The sequence below is a fragment of the Tenrec ecaudatus genome, chromosome 17, assembly GCF_050624435.1.
Source record: "Tenrec ecaudatus isolate mTenEca1 chromosome 17, mTenEca1.hap1, whole genome shotgun sequence".
Taxonomy (NCBI): domain Eukaryota; kingdom Metazoa; phylum Chordata; class Mammalia; order Afrosoricida; family Tenrecidae; genus Tenrec; species Tenrec ecaudatus.
This window is the reverse complement of record NC_134546.1, coordinates 213,912-234,743: the sequence shown is the minus strand read 5'-3', so window position 1 is coordinate 234,743 and position 20,832 is coordinate 213,912. Positions and strand designations below refer to the sequence as shown.

Sequence of the window (20,832 nt, the reverse complement as noted above, 5' to 3'; positions counted from 1 at the left end):
CTTATATTACTAGTGTAACATTTGGTAACATTTAATTAGAGGAAAGATACAAAATTATGGGCCATGGATTAATTATCGAAGGAGGCATCTTTGAAACTCGCATGAAGAATAATTCCTTGACTGGCAGCTCCCCATCCAGTAGCACTGCTGATGCTCTGTCTCACCAGCTTGGCCCGCACTCATTGCCACCTTAAGTGCCACCTAACAAGACCTCGCCCTGTCCTGAGGCAACCTCACATGGCTCCAGTGTTCGAGACGCTTGGTGCAGCTGCTGTGAGTCCATCTCGTTGAAGGCCTTCCTCGTTTTCTTGTGATGGCCAGTTTAAGAGAAATTTTGTTTCCTGCTTAGAAAAATGCCACAGATACTGTTGTGATGTGGAACACAGCTTACAAGGACAGCACTAGGGGACAAACTCAAGTGTAGGAGTCGTTTTCTCGTTTCAAAAAGGGGGAAATGTTGATTGATGATAACCCTCGTTCTGGATGTCTGTCAACATCCTGAATCACGAAATTGTTAACTTGTAGTGCATTCGGAGATCGTTCCACCAGGTCAGACTGTTACTCAAGCTTTCTATTTAGAGGTTCTGTGAAAAGATTGTGTGACAATATGTGACAAAAATGGCCTGTTTTGTAGCCACCTTAGTGTGCCAGTTTTTGGCAAAAAAACAGCATGCCTCTCTTGCCCCATGCACCTTACTCACCTGACCCGCTTGTGTGACTTCTTTTTCTTTCTGCGGATGCAGACCGACATGAAAGGAGCGCAATTTGACGACAGAAAAGATATAGAAAAAAACGAGGGAGGTGCTACTAGCCATCCAAACAGATGAGTTTGAAAAATGTTTCCAAGAATGGAATCGCATATTTGACAAAAGTATTAAGTGTAATGGAGAGTACTTTGAAGGTGATGAGGTGGTTTTGTAAAAAATTAAAATATAAAGCTTAAAAAATTCCATTTTGGAGGTACCCCCTCATAAATAAGAAATAACTTTATATCGTGAGGTAATCACATCGAGAAGACATCCCAGCCCAGTCCATGGGGCTGATGCTCGCTGCAGCCCTCTGCAGCCTCACGTAGCTGCAGGCCAGTGGCAGAGACATGAAGCGGGACACAGGGAGATCACAGGCCAACGGGTCCAGGGTCACATGGATCTGATACCAGTGGAAACATGGCAGGAGGCTGACCACTGTCACATTTGGACAGCCCGCACAGGGCCATCCCTGGAGGCAGACACAGAATTCCAGCCAGCAGGAAGGTGAAGTGTCAGCGAGAGGGAATTGTCTCTGTTCATCTCTCTCATACAAAGCGCCACACTTAAGGGGTCATCATCAGGCTACCGCTTGACTGATAGGTTGGACTCCTCCCCTACCCTTTCATACATTCCACTTGGTGTAAAATCTAAGTACCAGAGTGATTATCAGTCCAAATCTATGTTTGATTGGCTTACAATTTCCCCATGTTTGTTGTCTTGTGTAACTTTTGTTATTTGCCAGGGTGATTACCAGTAAGACTCTGATGACAGAGAGCCTGATTTAGGATCAACATGGAGTTCTGTTTCTGACCGTCTACTCAGGGAAGCATCACTGAGCTCAGAGGGCATTGGCTGCCCAGGTGCTGTCAGGCCACCTGCACCCCCTCTCCTGGAATTCCTGGCCCATTCCCCAGCATGAAGACCGAGGAGAAGGCAAAACCCTTCAGCCAACCACAAAGGAGTTAGGCAAAGGAAGGGAGAGAAGTGGGAGCTCTCAATGCCTTTGAATGATGACGTGAATAAAGGTCGATAGTTAGAAAGATGTTCTATCAGGTTGTTCACAGGCAATCTCTTGAAGTCCAATGCCTTTGAGATTAACTTGACCAAAGTCAAAATACTAACACTTCACTTCCTGTACTTTTAAGTATAAGATATACATATGTCCTTCATTGCTTCTGGACATATAGTGAATTTTCCCCATCCTAATAAACAGCTCACTGCATTTTTATGTGGACACTTAGCTGGTGCCAAGGTATGCTCGGTTTGTTTCTGTGAGCTCCAATTAGATTGGTTCCAATTTTCTTGAGCCTCCAGCTGCATGTAGCATGCTAATGAATGATAGAGCTTTCAATCGCCTCCAAATATGGGACTGTTGATCTTCATGCAGAGCCTGGAGATGTTTCGCACAATGTAGCTTGCTCAGATGCCAGCTAGGTCTTACAAAACTGAGCGATTCACAAGGAATGCTTTATGCCAGCCTTCTGGGGGCAGTAGTATGGGGCAGACTTCAGAGCTGGGTCAATATTTCAGGTTCAAAACATTTTCCTATCTGGTATTAGCAAGGGCCAATAAAGCTTCCTGCTCATTTGTTGGGCTTGGTCAACAAAGTATGTCAAAGGAATTGCTAACACTCTTTATTAATTAATATTGCTCTGAGGAAAGGTTAGGCTGGAGATGGTGCTTTCACCGAGAAGCCAGAATGTCAGCTATTTTCTTTGAAGAGTTTAGGGAATTAGAATGTTTTTAGTTGCATTAAGTGATTGGAAAGTAAAAATTCAGTTCCTTTCTTGACCCTGGACAGGGACTTTTACTTCAGTCACAATCTACATTTGGGGGAAATAAAACAGAAGGAGATAGACATAGACACTGTGCTTTTGTTAAGGGAGAAAGAACAACGTATGAAACCATGCAAGATGGCAAAAAATCAAATAATGCGGTGAAGAATCTGTGTGGAAAGTGAATAATAAGAGAGGGGCTTCAAAAAGTTTCGGGAAAAGTGGAATAAAAAATCAAGGGAATTTTCTCAGAAATGGTTTTAAGCTCTCTCATGCAGGATGGAACAAATACATAATCCTACTCTTTCCCTTTCCCAACTATGGTAAACATGATGAAAACATGTTTCGTTCTTTTGACAAAACACCAAAAGCTGAAAAAAATGAATTATGGTAGAAAATCCATGGGAATTATACTCACTAAGGAAGACTTTCTAAGGTGTAAAGTTAAAAAAGTGAGAGGTCATTCATTTATTTAAATATCTGTTGAATGTCAACTTTATATAAGGTCTGAGGAATACATAGGAAAATTTTAAGTTTCACAACAACAACAACAACAACAAGAAGGAATTATCGTTCTTAAATTGTAAATATCTGAATTGAGATAATTGTGATTGTACTTGCATTGCATCAATCCCAGAAACAAAATCAAAGAAAGGCTGGTAAACCGAGCCGGCATTTCCAAGTTGACACACGCATCGCATTAGCCAAGTTCTGTTTTTCAGATTTGTGAGTTACATTAGTCAAAGTTAATGGTGTTCTATGATAAAAATTACACACACACACACACACAAAACCTAATCCAATCATTTCTCTCATTTCAGAGCGTTTTGCTGAGCTTCTTTGTTTTCTCAGGTGGGAGATGGTAATTTTCATTAAAAAAATAGAATGTGTTTCTGTGAGGAGAAAGCACTGGAACACGTGACAGGTGTCCTTTAGTATCCCCCAGCACTCGGTAACAGGAACCTCACTGATACCGAAATCCATAGATGTTCAAAACCCCTTTTAGAAAAAGATGTATTTGCATATAATGATCCTCCTATATCCTTTAAATCATTTTCTTGTATCTAATACAGTATGAAAGCTATGTAAATAGCACTTTATCCTGAATATTTTTGAACCCATGAATACAGAGGGTCAACTGTATCCACAAGTATGGACTCAGAATTTGAGTGGGTTTAAATAGTGGGTTTAAATAGTGATGCCCCATCAACCATCTAGTGGGGGCGGGGGAGCTCCAACTCAGAGCGAGCCTTTGTATTCTGCCTGGCCATCTGTACAATTGTTATGTTTGAGCCCATTGTTGCAGTCACTGTCAACCCATCTCATTAAGGGACTTTTTTTTTGCTGACCCTCCAGATGCCCTTTATTAAGCATGATGTCCTTCTCCAGGAACTGGGCTCTCCTGACAACATGTCTTTTTCTCTAAAGTGCATTCTGCCTATGCTTTTTCCAAGACAGGCTGATTTGCTTGTTTTCCTGCAGTCGATGATACTTTCAATATTCTTCACCAGCACTATGAGTCAAAAGCACCAGTTCTGGAGTCCTCCTCATTCACGAGGTCATTGATGATACAGGGTTAAGTGCACCTTAGTCTTTAAACTGATGTCTTTGCTTTCTAAAGCCTTAAAAGGGTCTTGTGTGGCACATTGACCCAATATAATGCATCAGTTGATTTCTTAACTGCTACTTCAATGAGCATTGATTGTGGATCTGAGGACAATGAAATCCTTGACAACTTCAATCTTTCCTCAGTTTATCGGGATGCTAGCTATTGGTCTAGTTGTGAGGATTCTTGTTTCTTTAGGTTGTCATATTGAAGCAGTTGTAATCCCGATATTCTTCCGTAAGTGCTTCAAGTTCTCTTCACTTTGAGCAAGCAAGGTGGTGTCTTCTGCATATCAAAGGGTGTTATTAAGCCTTTCTTCAATCTTGGTGCTGAGTTTTTCTTAATATTCTCCAGTTTCTCAGATTATTCGCTCAGTATGCAGACTGAGTAACTATAATGCATATTTCACCTGATTTGAAACCACTGTCTCCTGATCTATGTACAGGTTCCTTGTTTCCAATGAGCACACTTACACTTAATTGTTGACAATTAAGTGTTATGGAATTTCTATTGTTAGTAATAGTATTCATAGTTTGTTATGCTCCACACAGTCAAATGCCTTTGTTTAGTCAATAAGACACAAGTAAATATCTTTCTGGTATTCTCTGGTTCCAGTGAAGATCTATCTGATGTCAGCAATAATATTCCTTGTTCTACATTGTCTTCTAAATCGGGCTTGGATTTATGGCAGTTTCCAGTTGGTATACTACTGCAACTGTTTTTGAATTCAGCTAAATTTCACTTGCATATGATATTGATAATAATTTCCACATTCTGTTTGGGTTACCTTTCATTGGAATGGACACAAAAATATGGATTTTTTTCCATCAGTTGACCAGATTTCATGGCATAAATTAATGAGTACTTCTAGTTGAACCAGTTTATTGAAACATTTCAATTAGTATTCCATCAATTACTGGAGCCTTGTTTTTGGCTAATGCCTTCAGTGCAGTTTGGGCTTCTTCCTTCAGTACCATTGTTTCTTGATCATCAGTTGCCTCTTGAAATGGCTGAATGTTGACCAGTTATTTTTGCTATAGTGAATCTGGGTATTCCTCCCATATATATTTTTTTATATTTTGCCCATAGAATCCTTCAATATCACCACCAGGGACTGGGTTCTCGCCCTCCCCGCCTCCACACACACACACACAGTTCTTTCACCTTGAGATCTGCTGCTCATGTATTTTCTTTTGGCTTTCTAACCCCAGGCCTTTGCACATCTCAAGATAATATGTTGTCTTTCACAGCTTTCGTTTGAAATTTCCTGGTCAGTCTTTTACTTAATCGTTTCTTCCGTTTGCTTTGGCTACTCTGCATTCAAGAGCAAATCTCTTCTGATACCCACTTTAGTCTTTCCTGTCCTTTAAATGACTTTTTGTTTTCTTCATGTATGATATTCATAAGGTCACACTACAACCCATTTGAACTTCCTGTCATTAGTGTTCAGTACATGAAATCTGTTCTTGAGTTGATCTCTAAATTTAGATGAATATACTCAAGATCATATTTTGGCTCTAATGGATTAAAAATGTTTTTCTTCAACCTGGATTTGCACATGAGTAATTGATAGTCTGTTCCACAGTCAGCCCTTGACCTTGTTTGTCTAGTGGTACTGAGCCTCGACATTTGATTCCCATGTATTCTATCTGGCAGAATTCATGTTTAGTTATGATGTTGAGAAAAAGTATTTGCAACAAAGAAGTTGTTGATCTCGAAAAATTCTATCACATAATCCCTAGCTTTGTTTCGGTCACCAATGCCATATTTTTCAACTACTGATCCTTCCTATTTCCATTCCAATCACCAATAAGTATCAATGCATTTTATTGCATATTTGAACAATTTCAAGCTGGAGAAGTTGGTAGAATTTAATTTCTTCATGAATCACTTTAGTGGCTAGTGAGTATACTTAAATAGTTGTATTAGATGGTCTTCCTTAGTGTGTCAGTATTATCCTATCACATACAGCACTATTTTTAAAAGTTTTATTGATACAATCCACCTACCATACAAATCAATAGTTCAATCATATCAAGAAGAATTGTATAATTCCTACCACAATTTCAGAACATTTTCTTTTTTCTCCCCATGATTAAATTGCCTTTGAAATGAGTTTTGTAATCATCTTCAGTCTAGGGCTCACTCTCCTTCCCACCTTCATTTTATACTCCCCAAATGCCCTCCCCTCCCCCGCCCCCAACCCCTTACAAACCTTGTCTTAGTTAGTATCTCTATGCATCCACTCTTTCTGTACTTCATGAACTGGTAAACCCAACAGAAACAATATAGAACCAGAACAAAATGAAGTGGTAGGATAAAACAATAGTAATGTAGAGATAAAAATACAAACAATGAGCAAGAAAAAGAACCATTTTTAAAGCCAAGGAAGAAATTTTTTGTCATGCAACAAGCAAGAGATCCTTGCACCTAGAACAAATTCAGGTTGAGTCTAGAGGAAGATCAACTGACCATTAAGTTTGACCTGCAAAATCAGGACTACAGTGATCTATGTTTGATAGTAAGGCTGTTCCAGACATTTGCATGTAGCTCGAGGGGATCTGCCGGTGGCTTAATCTGACTAGATACTCCCCAGATGGGTTTTGGGCTCCTATTGTCCTCCACAGCCTTCCACAAATTGGGTCTTCACAATTTTAGCTTTGATACTTTTCCCTAGTCATATCTGAATTTTGTTATTGTCATCATTGAATCACACAAGCTGGTGCGCTTCTTCCATGTGGACTTAGTTGACTCCTCGCTTAGATGGCTGCTTGTTTGAATACAAGGCTTTAAGACCCCAGACAGTATTCTGATTGATAGCTGGGCACCATCTATTTTCTTCACTACACTTTGCTGTAGCACCCTTATCTTCGGTGATCATTTCATGCAGATGAGTATCAAGCCGGGCCATGTGATCAGAACTAATTGTTCTTGGATTGGGGTTAGAATTCCGTGGGGCCTAGAAGCCATCTGCTTAGCCCTGGGATATGCATGATTCAGGTTTGCCGTGGCAGTCACATTATGACAAATTTAAAACCCCATAATACCAGCTTTGGCAAAAACAGCAACAAAACCACTAGCCGACAACAAAAGACACACACAAAAAACAAAAACAAGCAAACTAAAGGTAACTAAACCCCAAACCCATAGGAACAGTAAAGTAAAACCTTGTCACTCACTTCCCTGTACAGCACTATGTTTAAGATAGATCTTAAAATGTCCTTTTTGATTATGAATTTGAAACCATTCCTTTTGAGTTTATCATTTCTGGCACATTTACGGTCAATTTCAGCTCACTGATGCCTAGTATATCGATCTTTATGCCTTCCATTTCAATTTTGATGACTTCCAATTTTCCTAGATTCATACTTTGTGCATTCTATGTTCTGATTCTGATTATTAGTGGATGTTTGCAGCTATTGTTTCTTATGTAGATTTGTGCCTAATCTACAACTGAAGATTTCAAAAGTTTTGCTCAATCCATGTAATTAAGGTCAACTGTACTCTGAGGAGGCAGCTCTTCCCAAGTTGTATTGAACGCATCTTCCAATCTGAGGGGCTTATCTTCCAACACTATACCTAACAATATTCCACTGCTATTCTTAAAGTTTTTAGTGACTAATTTTTCAAAAGTGGATAGTCTATTCCTTCTTCCTCATCTGTTGTTAGTCTGGAAGCTCCACTGAAACCTGTTTACCATGGACGATCCTGCTGGGATTTGAAATAGTTTCTAGCATGACACAGTTTCTAGCATGACAATAACACTCAAACTACCACCATATGATAAATTGATGGATGAGTGGGATCAACCACCTATAGTTGTATAAATATAAATAATTTAGGTAAACTCTCTAAGCTTCACTTTCATTATCTATGAGTTAAGGAAAGGAGTCCTATAACCTTGTGGGTTAATAATTAAGCCAATAGTTTTTGACTTCTACGAGGTCAGAAGTTCAAACCCACCTGTATCTCTGTGGGCATAAGATGAGGCTGGGCTGCCTACTCCTGTAAAAATTTACTGCCTGGGAAACTCTAAAGACAGTTGTCATCTGTCCTAGAGGGCCACTATGTGTCAAAATGTACTTGATGGAAGTGCATGGGTATGAGTGAAATACAGTAAACCTACCTCATAAAGTAGTGAGTGGACACAGTATCTGTAGTTGTTAAGTGCCACTAAGTTGGTTCTGACCCATAGCGACCTTATGCACAACAGAATGGAGAGCTGCCTGGTCTTGTGCCATCCTCACTCTTAGTCCTATGTTTGAGCACAATGTTGCACCCACTGTGTCAATCTATCTTATTGAGGACCTTTTCTGTACATTGCCCCTCTACTTTACCAAATATGATGTCCTTCTCCAGGGACTGATCTCTCCTGACAACATGTCCTAAGTACATAAGGAAAAGTCTTGCCATCTTAGCCTCTAAGGAGCACTTTGGTCCTATTGCTTCTAAGGCAGATCTATTTGCCCTTTTAACACTACGTGATACTTTCAATATTCTTTTCCAGCACTACAATTCAAATGCATCACTTTTTATTCTTTCTTCCTTATTCATTGTTTAACTCCCCAATCCATATGAGGCTGTTGAAAATATCCTGGCTTGGCTCAGGCTCACCGTAGTTCTTAAAGTAAAATCTTGGCTTTTCAATACTCTAAAAAGGTCATGTGCAGCAGATTTACCCAACACAACTTGTCTTTCGATCTCTTGACTGCTGCTTCCATGAACATTGGTTATAGATCCAAGCAAGACGAAATAGTTGAGCACTCCCACCTTTTCGCCATTTATCTTGATGTCATCTATTGGTCCAGTGGTGAGGATTTTGGTCTTCTTTACACCGAGTTGTAATCCATGCTGAAGGCTGCAATCCTTGGTCTTTATCTCCAAGTGCTTCAGGTCCTCCTTACTTTTTCGTCTGGTATAAACGAAATTGTTCAATAAATGTTAGCTGTTATTTCCATTATTATGAAAGCAGAGCCTGGGGTAACCTGCCGTCTCTGCACCTAACATTGAGTGAGTCTTTTGAAATTCAAGGGATAATAGCTAAATTTTATTACAAGATTTCCAGGGGTAAAATGTCTTGGAGATGATCAAGTAAGGCTTTTCCAACAGATGATTTCTGTGAATATAGTTTTAGAACATTAATAAACAAGTATAAAAAAACCTAATCTAATCCAAAGGAAATACAGAAACACTGAGCTACTTTCTTCCTACTATCAAGTTTTCATACCAGAACAGTGTACAGCTAATAGTTGGATTCCTTAAGATGAGCAAACACTACGATGCAATAGCTACCCTCTTGAGTTTAGGTGTTGTTCCTTTACCAAACCCATGCCCCAATTTGTTGGATACCTATTGAGGGGTCTCAGCTTTTACCCTGGACACTCCAATGATACTTTCTCATACTTGGAAAGGTAGCCACATTGGCCTTAGGTTGACTTCTGAGGTTGGTAGACTTAACAGTGGCAATGTGTGTGCATTTTATATTTTACCTTCCCCATATCATGTCTGTGGCTGAGTCCAGTGAGCCTGTGGTAGTTACATAACTTCATGTTAACTTGATAAATAAGTGTAGGGGTAGAGTCTAGCCTGTCAAAAGGATTTATAGACTAGTATTGGATTTATAAGCTAATATCAGACTTATGGACTTGCTTTAGACTGGGCTGGGATGTTTTATTAGTATACAATTACTCTTTGATATAAAGCTCTTTCTTTTTAAAAAAATCATTTTATTGGGGGCTCGTACAATTCTTATCACAATCCATACATCCATCCATCGTGTCAAGCACATATGTACATTTGTTGCCATCATCATTTGCCTTCTCCTTGAGTCCTTAATATTGATTGGCTCCTCATAAAGCTCTTTCTTATACATATGAGTGTCTCTGGATTTCTCTCTCTAGTCAACCTGGTCTAATCCAGAGCCCAACCATTAATTTTTTTTTAATAATCTAGTGAGAGCTGATTGAATTCTTGAATGAGGAAATTACTTTTTACTGGTATTAAGGTGCAATGATGACTAATTGCAAACTAGCATTTTCCCCTGGGCACAGACGTGCCAAGTCGTTAGAACCAAAGTTCACTGCTCTTTGGCTAGATTACTGAAACTAGAGAGTAGGTCTGACTTACGGGGTTTTCAAAGTCTAAATTACTACAATCTTATGGAAGGTTGATTCTTAGCATCATATGCTTATAAAATGAAAATTTGGTATCCCTAGAAAATAAACTAGAAATTTTATTTTTTTCTAAAATTCAAGACCCAACACAATTTATGTTCTTGAAAGGTACTGGCTCATTTTTGAGGTCTTTCTGATATTCCATGAAATTCTGGTCCCTCGAAAGACTTGTTTTAGGTTGGGCAGGATTCTGGTAAACTTGGTGTAATGTTTCAATGTTTTGAGATGTCCCCTTGGGTCTTGTTACACATTTGATATTAGCTCTAACTTCCAAATTGTTTTTATCCATAGCATAAAAGTGTCTTTTGTGTCTCAGGTACCCTGAGACTCAAGACAGTGTACCATTGAGAGAACTCATCTGCAGCTATTTGCTGACTGGAGACATGCTTTTAGATGGAGAGAAACAAACAAACAAATATGTATGAACTGGAAACCCAGTAGCAATACATTTTGACTGTGTAGTAAACATTGTCACTCCCATTGAGTGGATTCTGACTCAGAGTTCCTGAGGTGGCAAAGCTTCACGGGAACAGACAACCTTCGCCTTCTTCTGTGAAGTGGCTGGTGGGTTTGAGCTGCTGACCTTCCGATCAGCAGTCCAACAGAACCAACAGGCTACTTCTGTTAGGTACTACTCATGCTAATTCCCCTTTGACAGGTGACAAATGAGCAAAATTACTAAGATTTCTCCCCACCTCTCACTGGATTTTCTTGTCTACGACGCGTACAGTCCCACTTCTAAAGCTCCTCAGATTTGAGGATACCCTGTGGTGTGTAGTGGCTTTACTGTTTCTCTCTCACTCCTGACAACTAATGGAGAGAAAAATGGATTTTCTCCTAAGGCTCGTCACCATGGCAACATGACATCCAAACACATGAAAGACCGTTGTATTTCTGTGTTCAAATGGAACTGCAAGCACCAAGTACAGGCAGTACTAGGAATAGCATTTGAAATCAGATTCTAGGGTGGCTAATGTGTTTTCATTGCAAATCTTATTAAAAATGTAATGTTGCAGGCATCAAAGAACAAAAAAATCATATCATTGACTGCACATCTCCATGATAGGATCGCTGAAGACAAATGGGTGCATAAGCAAATGTGATGAAGAAAGCTGATGGTGCCCGGCTATCAAAAGAGATAGTGTCTGGGGTCTTAAAGGCTTGAAGGTGAACAAGCGGCCATCTAGCTCAGAAGCAAAAAAGTCCACATGGAAGAAGCACACCGGCCAGTGCGATCACGAGGTGCCAAGGGACCAGGTATAAGGCATCATGCAAAAAAAAAAAAGATATGTGTGTGTATGTATGTGTATATGTATATATGTATATGTATATATATATACCATATTAGATGAAGGGGGAAGTGCAGAGTGGAGACCCAAGGCCCAAGTGTCGGCCAATGGAGATCCCCTCATAGAGGCGTTTAGGAGAGGAGATGGGTTAATTAGGGTACGAGGTAGTACCGATGAAGAACACAGCTTTCCCCCAGATCCTGGATGCTTCCTCCCCCCAACTACTATGATCTGAATTCTACCTTGCAGGGCTGGATAGGGCAGAGGCTGTACACTGGTACATGAGGGCTGGAGGTACAGGGAATCCAGGGTGGATGATACCTTCAGGACCAAGGGTGTGAGGGACGATGCTGGGAGAGTGGAGGGTGAGTGGGTTGGAAAGGGGGAACTGATTACAAGGATCCACATGTGACCTCTTCCCTGGGAGAGGGACAGCAGAGAAGGGGGGGAAGGGAGACTCCGGATAGGGCAAGATATGACAAAATAACGATGTATAAATTACCAAGGGCACATGAGGGAGGGGGGAAAGGAGAAGGAGGGGAAAAAAAAAAAAGAGGACCTGATACAAGGGGCTTAAGTGGAGAGCAAATGCTTTGAGAATGATTGGGGCAGGGAATGTATGGATGTGCTTTATACAATTGATGTATGTATATGTATGAACTGTGATAAGAATTGTATGAGCCCCAATAAATTGTTAAAAAAAAGTAATGTTGATTTTTGGTTTATTTTTGCCTGTTAGCCTTGATGTGGGCTGTGTGTCACTTGGGCATAACTTGGCCAGAGTTTTGTAGATGGTTTTAACATCACCAGAAAGCAGGCCAGGCTTTTTCTGCTGGCTAACAAACTGCCTGGGAAGGATGGTTTACCAGGGACTGTACACCAAGTACGCTATTCACTCTTCTATTTTGCGGAGACAATTTGTTACCAATATTTCTCTCTTAATAGTCCATAAACTAGGCTGGGCTACACACCCCACCTGGTGGGTTTCTAGAGAAAAGCATGTAATGTGGGGGAAGAGATAAAATTGCTGACTCCAAGTTATAATGCTGCTCGTTATTTCTTTGAAGCTATTTCTGGAAACCAGCTGCTGCCAGTGTGAATGGATTCTGATGCATAGGGATGCTAGAAGGCTGAGCAGCGCTGCGCCTGGGTTTTTCAAGGCTCAGTCTGTTAAGAGGGCAGAAAGCCTCATCTCTCTTCCTGGGAGCAGCAGTTGGGCTTTTGTACTGCAGCTGCGTATAACCCACGGTGCCACCAGGGCCCTTATTCTGGAGACAGGAGGTTAATGTGCAAGAATGCTGAAAGTCAAGTCCCCAAGTGTGTTATGCTCAACTGGAGAGTTGACTAGAAATAAGGTTGACTTTCAGCGTAGATTCTTAAGCCACTCGGAGGAAGGTTCACCATCCTCTCCCTCCCTATAGGGATTCAGTTTACTTGGGACTGCTAACTGAAAGGCTCAAACATACCAGTCACGCTGCTTCAGAAAGATGAGGCTGTTTGCTCCTGTCAAGATCTGTGGTTTGGGTTCCTACACGGGTGAGGCACTGGCTGCTAACTGACATCGTGTTTGGTGAAGTCGGAGTCAGTGAGGAGGAAGACCCTTAGCGGATCAACACAGTGGCTGCCACAACAGGCGGCTTTCAGCGGCGTGTAGGGTTGCCGCGTCGAGTTGACTCACACAGGTCATTTGGAAGATAGGGCAACCAACAGCCACAAATACAGAAGACCGACATTGTAACAGAGGTTGAGACAGACTATTGGGACATCAAATGAGACCCAGGTTTCCTATTGGAGACCCCAAACATCGGCAAATTAGGATCACGCCTAGTCTGGTCCCTGTCCTCACAGAAGCCACAGCTCTACCAGCCAACACAGATGGGTTCTTCCGTTTAAAGTTAAAAAAGCCCCAACTATGATTCTTCTCTCTTTATGCATGTTTCCTGGCGAACTATCCCAATACAATAGTTACGTACTATGAGGGAGTACCCAAATAAAATTGGAATTATTTTTCTCAAAGCTAGTTAAATTTTTTAACAAAACCACCTCATCACCTTCAAAGTACTCCCCATTACACTTAATACATTTTTCAAATCTGCAATTCCATTCTTTGAAACATTTTTCAAACTCATCTGTTTGGATGACTGACACCACCTTTTTTTTGGTCTCAGTTCTAAGTCTTCAAATCACTCTTTTTATGTCCCTCTTCATTCACAGAAAGAAAAAAGTTGCATGGAGCAAGGTCAGGTGAGTCAGGTGCGTGGGGCAAGAGAGGGATGCTGTTTGTTGCCAGAAATCAGAGCACGAAGATGGCTACGTGAGCAGGTACACTGTCGTGGTGGCAAAACCAGTCCCAGGTCTGCCCCAAATCAGGCCTTTTTGGGTCACATACGCAATCGTTTCAGAACCCCTAAATAGGAAGCTTCATTAACAGTCTGACCTGATGTAATGAACCCCAAGCATACTATCTCCCTCACATCAAAGAAACAAACGAGCACCATCTTGATCTGTGATTTCACTCGACAAGCTTTTTTTGGGTGAGGTGCTGATGGCGTCTTCCACTGGCTTGATTGATGTTTGCTTTTGAGGTCATAAGAACAGCACCATGTCTTGTCAAGGATAATGACCTTGTCAAGTCTGGGTGGCTTCAGAGCTGTTTTTTAAAAGGTCAGCATGTTTCCAGTTGGCTCTTTTTGCTGGTCAGTCAGAACCCGAGGCACACATTTCACAGCGACCCATCTCATTCCCAAATCATCCATTAAAATTCGCTGAACCAAGTTCCAAGATAGTCCAGTTAACTTCTCCTTTTCTTCAATGGTCCTGTCGTAGGTCTTTGAGCACAAGTACACTAATTTTGTCAATACTTTTGTTAGGGAAGTGAGGTTTGTCATCAATCAACATTTCACTTTTTGAAATGAGCAAGCCACTTGTACACTTGTTTTTCCCATAGCGCTGTCCTTGTAAGCTGTGTTCAACAGCACAACAGTTTTTGTGGCATTTTTCCTGAGCAGGAAACAAAATTTCACAGCCAGTATTCTCTTAAATCAGCCATCACAAAAAGCTGAGGTTCAAGCGAAAACTGCTTTTATGAAAAATTCACTGTGACCAGAGAGAACCTACCCAGGCAATGCCACAGTGCACGAACTCAAGAGAGAGCTGCTTGATGCTGACCTAGTGGGACAAACGCGCACCATGAAAGCTCTGCCTAGCAGAGCTTTTTGCCATTGTTTCTTTGGGGAGGAGGGGTGTACTCCCTTGTATTTTCCTCTTACAAGGAACAGGTTTGCTACAATATTGTCTTCTGGCACCATCCTTTCATTTCTAAGTTCCCTAAGTTAGAAGATAGTTCTGTAGCCTATTTACTTATTGGTCACCAAGGATGCTCTCAAATATGTTTTAATAGCTTCAGTCTCTGATTTCACTATTTCTGCTTGCAGAACCAAATTTCATTATGCTAATATGCGATAGGGGAAATACCAAGAAATGAACTTACTGGGAATTAGGTGGGATACTGGGCAGTGATTTTCATGTGCAACAATCATTAGTGATATCGCTACCTTAGGAAGCATTCTATTTTACCAAAGAGAACGTGAAGCTCAGCGAGGTTAACTAACTTGTCCAGCCAGCAAGTTAAAGAGGACTCAAACCTAGGTTTGGATATTCAAAGCACATTCTTTCTAAACTGGCTGCTTCCAAAGTCTACCACTAATCCTAAAATAGTTTTTATCAGACTTTCCTTAAGCTAAAATGACTTTGGTCAGAACTTAGAAAAGGAGGAAAAGAAAGCAAGATTTGCAAGAAAAGCAAAGGATTTTGAACAAGAGTGCCTTGAGATGAAGAGCGGTGATGAGGGTAGGAAACTTACATGCCTTTTTGTGCTTGGGGTCTACTTCAATGCATAGAGAGGCGCTCAAGAAAACTTTGTTGGAAAAATGTCAGGATCTAGAGTTTCATATTTTACATGACCTCATTTAAACCCCCACTCACTACTGTATCTTTCTTCATAATCTTTAGTTCACTGACTAGTTATATAACTCGTCTGCTATCGAAAAACTTTCAATAGTTAAATGATGATCACATTATATTACGCTGCACTCTGTAATTGCTTGAACGAGATTTATTCTGGGATCACATTATCCAAGCTAAGAAAACACACACCATTGGTCATTTCATAAGACACAACAAGAATGAAAAATAAGACACAAGTCTCTGCCTTAGAAATTTATCAATAAGCTCTTATGTACACACAGATATTCACACAGTGGTTGAGAGTCCTTTGACAAAATCCTTTAAATGAGGTCCAAATGGCTGAGAACTCTGTAACGAGACACACGGTCACCAGACAAAGAAATCATCATGACTTTCAATGACATTAGCTTGCCCAAATTGCTTAGTTGGGGAGAGAAAGAAGTCCATGTTCGTCTGCTGTATCCAAGATTTTGCAAATCACTGGAGATTCAACCTAAGAACAGCAACAACACAAAATCATTAAAACGTCTAGACGATAAATCCTTTACTCAGCATTATTCTGCTGAATGAATACATATATAATGTACATGAGCCCGTTTTGGATAAATGACCTATAAATTGAGGGCCCTGAGAACAAATCAGATGGCTAGAGAAGATATTTTCATCCCAACATGGCAAGAGGGACGAGGTGGCGAGAAGAGGAAGAAAGCCACAGCTAGAGCCTGTACACAAAGTGACAGAGAACTCTGACGACCAGTCACTGTACAATTATAACGCAAACTCCACCTTAGGTGAATAATTGATTTTCCAAGTTTTTCTGCAGCATAATTTATTATTAAGTCTGAATAGTCGAAATGGGGATTTAAAAGGAATTACATTAGTGGACCTGTTAATGACTTTGCAATACTAATAATTTATGATTTTGGGTAATCTTCCCAATAAACTTTTAAGATAGGCACTGCTTTGTTTTACGAAAGCTTTCACTGTAAATTGGACAAAAAGTTTACAGAGGAAATTATCAAGTTTTAATTCAGTGATTCATTGCTTCAATTCATTCATGCCTTCAATGTAAGATCATGCATCCCATTTCCTTGCTGTGTTTCCTGTCTGGACTCCTTTCCCTAATTCATTTGTTCCTGGGCTTTCATCCCAGCTGGCCGGTTGTTCTGTGGTGTATGCACTTCCACGCTGTTGTTATTCTCCATAACAGACCCATTGTTTGTCTGAAAATTGAGCCACAGGGGTGAGTTCAGTTCCAGATTTGGAAAGTGACCCAGGGCCACAATCTCAGGGGCTCCACCAGTCTCTGTTCAACCAGCAGACTTGTTCTCCTTCACAATTTTGAGTTTTGCTCCACATCTCTCTTCCACTCTACTCAGGACCACCTTCTAATGTGACCTCTGTCAAGAGGAGTGACTCCCAGGTACCATTCTCTCTTCTGGTCTTAGGGGCACAGAGACTGATGCTTGCTAGGTCCATTAGTCTACTGGACCAACTGTTTCCCTTTGTCTTTTGCTGTTCAGCACCCTTCTTTCATCTGGTCAGTAGACACCAACAGTTGCACCGAAGGTGGTTGCTCAGTAGTTTTTAAGGCTCATTTGCTGCCCATCAAAGTGGGATGTACACTTTGTGGTGCCAATGGACCTTAGTGTTGCTTAGTGTCTCAACCTGTGGGTCATGACCCCTTTGGGGGGGGGATGTCGAACGACCCTTTCACAGGGGTCGCCCAATTCATAACAGTAGCAAAATTACAGTTATGAAGTAGCAACAAAAAATAATTTTATGGTTGGGGGTGGAGGGGTCGCCACAACATGAACTGTCTTAAAGGGTCGTGACATTAGAAAGGTTGAGAACCAGTGCTCTAGACTGTGGTCCTGAGACCTCAGGCAGAGTGTGACTCATTTCCCAACCAGATTAGTGATGTCCAAGACGGTTTCCTAACTTTGCCCCTGTATGTTCCACAGACCCATGGATACAGGTGAAACAAAGCTAACTATCCAAGATAGGCATACTTTAAATCTCAGGCACAGATTGGGTAAAAACTTTCTTGAAGTCACAGTTTTAGCTAGCACTAGTCTAGGATTTACTGGGCAGTCTGTGCTAGTTGACATCTTTAAAGGGTCTTAGAAGGATAGCTCATGTTTAAGCTCTCCTTTGGGACAACAGGGGAAAATGGTGTAATATCCACTTAATTACAGTTGAAAACCTTGGAAAGTGAGCCTGTGCACCTCATTTACGGCACACTCCAGAGATACTACTGGTTTGGTTCCAGACCACTATAAGAAAAAAAGTACTGCAATAAAGTGAATCCCTTCAACTTTTTAGTTTCCCAGTACAAAACAAAGTTATGATGTTTACACTATACCATAGGCTATTAATTACTCAATAGCATTATAAGAAACTTGCGACATATTGTGAGAATTACCAAAGTGTGACAGACACACAAAGTAAGCACATTTTGGTGGAAAAATGGCCCAGGTAGACTTGCTCAATCTTTAATTTGGAAAAAGCACACTATACGTGAAGCACAATAAGGTGAGGCACACATGTATAGCATTTCCTAGGTGGTATTACATGTTTCTTAAAAACATTTTGTGTTTTGCACACAGTGAAGTACTATCCCAGGCAACAATTTCTATTCAACTTGCTTTGTGACACTGACTGCTATCCCAGCAATGTGTCAGGACTCTCAGTGGCTGCGGGCAACAGTCTTGAGGTTCGTACAGTCTGTTATCAGTCCGGTGATTCTGCTCTTTCTTATGAATTTGAGTTAGAGTTTTCCTCCTTTTCCAACTGGGACCTCTTCTTGTGTCTCCTGTCAGAGCAGTCATTAGCGGCGGCACCATCTATTTTGTCCTGGGCTCAGGCTATAGGAAGGTGTCCTTCATGTGGATGAATTGCTTCCTTGAGCCTTTGGATTCCTTCTCTCTCTTTTGCTCCAAATGGGAAGAGAACAATGGCTGTATCTCAGATGGCTATTCTTGTTTTTGAGACCCTAGACACTGTTCACGAAGTTAGGACAACGAACATTAACGGTACGAACTCTCTTATGCTAGCTGACCTAGAAGTTCCCAAGACTATGGTCCTGGTTCTTAAAGCCCAGTAACCAGTCCAAGGAGGTATCTGGGTATGAAGTTTCCATAACTGCCCCATATGTGTTTGTTTGTTTTTTTGTAACATGTGAATGAATATATGAAGGGGCTGCAACATATTTGTGGGAAAAATCCATTATCTTTCAATATCATTTTTCTAAAATCTTGTTTTGAAGCCACCTTGTATATGCAGCACTAACAAATATGTATATACAAATGCCCACAATTATACATATATATGTACTTGCACATACTCATATTTTCTCCAACACCCATAAAATTAATACACACCTACCCACATAATCACTCCCAAATGCTACTGTTAGAGAATTGTCTGTGGTATAGCATCGACTGTGCTGTTGCTAGGTGCCGTCAGATCGGTTCTGGCTCGTAGCAACCCTATGTACCACAGAACACGCAATGCCTGTGCCTGTACTACTGCACAGTCATTGTCACCTTCGAGCCCCACTGTTGCAGCATTCATCACACTTGTCCTTAATTTTCTGTACTTCTGGGTGTCTGTACTTACTCTGGTCCCATGGTGCTAATGTTGCTATATTGCGTACTGCCTTTTCTCTCACTAGAATTAACTGGGCATCCTTGCCTAGCTCCAGTTCTCAAGGGGAATACTTCCCATCTGTCTACATTTAGAATAATGTTGGCTGTTGGTTTGTATATATTTCCCTAATTATATGTTATGCAATCATCCCTCTAATCCTATTCTGGGGAGAGCTTTTGTCAGGAAGCAGTATTAGATTTTATCAAATGTAGATGGCATGTATTCTTAGCAAAAAATTCTCCCTTTGTTTAAATTGACATTATTGTCCCTTTTTAGGACTATGGTACTTTTTAATTTGGAAAAATATAGGTTTCCATCTTGAAGAGTTTAAGGCAATTCTTTCTTGACTTCAGTTTGAGAGAAAGGTGCATGTGTCGGAACTGCTTACAGTGTCACTGGGATGCGATTATGTATGGTAAATATACTACTATCTTTTTTTTCAGATGTTTTATCTTTTAATTTATAAATCATTTTGTTGGGGGCTCATACAACTATATACTACTATCTTTAATAGGGTGTAAAAAAAAACCCAAACCAAAAAAGAAACCCTGTCCTTTACGTTCCATACTATTTTGTTAGTTACCTTGTTAAACATGCTTGTGCATACTGTTTCTTTTCTCCCTTCTCCAAATGTACTGGTAATCATTAATAAACATTTTCTTACTCCTAAGGTTCCTAAATTTATTTGACCTACCGTCCCCTTTTAGGAAAGAAATTACTCAGTGCCACATTGGGAATTAAAAACTGTTGTACTTTAGCCTATAATTCAGGATAAATTGTATGGCTGTTGTTAGGTGGCATCCAGTTGGTTCAAACACACAGTGACCTTATGCATAACACAACAAACACTGCACGGTCCTGCATCGTCCTCGCAATTGTTCCTATGCCTGATTCACTGTTGCACTCGCCATGTCCACCCATCTCCTTGAGGGCCTTTCTCCTCCTTATCACCCCTCCACCTCACCAAACAGGATGTCCTTCTCCAGGGACTGGTCTCTCTTGACAACTCGTCCATAGTATGTAGGACCATGTCCTGCCATCCTTTGTCTTGGATAAAGCGTGGGTGTCTACCTGTCTTTTTAGGTCTCCAGTGCCCCCAGGGATCAGCACCACTCACTCTGGAACATACCGTTCTAGATATTTCTTCAGTTTGGTGTCTAACTCACACCAATCAGCATAACATTTTCAACGTTTATTCATGTTGGAAGCATGTGTAACAATTCACTTGTTGCTGAATGGCACTCCACTGAATGATTATACTCCTCTTTGTTTATCCATTTATCTGTTGGTGGATACTTGTGTTGTTTCCACCTTTGGCTATGGTGATTAAAGTTGCCTTGAGCAATGGGTAGAAGTTTTCAAATCATTTGGGTACATACCCAGGAGCAAAACTGCTGAGTCATATGGGCTATAAGAGACTTTGGAAGATTCCTTGTAAACCCAGTAAACAAACAAACAAACAAACAAATAAATAAAATTATGGCCCCAAACTGAATTCTTAATTATTTTTTCACTTACCCCAAGAATATACTGACAGGAATGAGGCTCTAGCATATATACAGTAACAGCATGAGGAGAATCTGATTCTTTACACCTAAAATAGAGAGTACTTTAAGGCAGTGC

General features: G+C 40.6%; 1 protein-coding gene across 1 annotated transcript in view; it reads right to left on the bottom strand.

Moving 5' to 3' along the window:
- Window positions 1-15,797: 15,797 nt before the first annotated feature.
- The window catches only part of ERLEC1 (endoplasmic reticulum lectin 1), a 28,963-nt gene continuing 23,928 nt past the window's right edge, over window positions 15,798-20,832 (bottom strand). The window contains exons 13-14 of the mRNA XM_075536023.1: window positions 20,728-20,803; window positions 15,798-16,051 (exon numbers count right to left, since the gene is read on the bottom strand). Of these exons, the coding sequence (XP_075392138.1) occupies window positions 15,980-16,051; window positions 20,728-20,803 (148 nt within the window). The 3' untranslated portion in view covers window positions 15,798-15,979. The remainder of the gene's footprint in view (window positions 16,052-20,727; window positions 20,804-20,832) is intronic.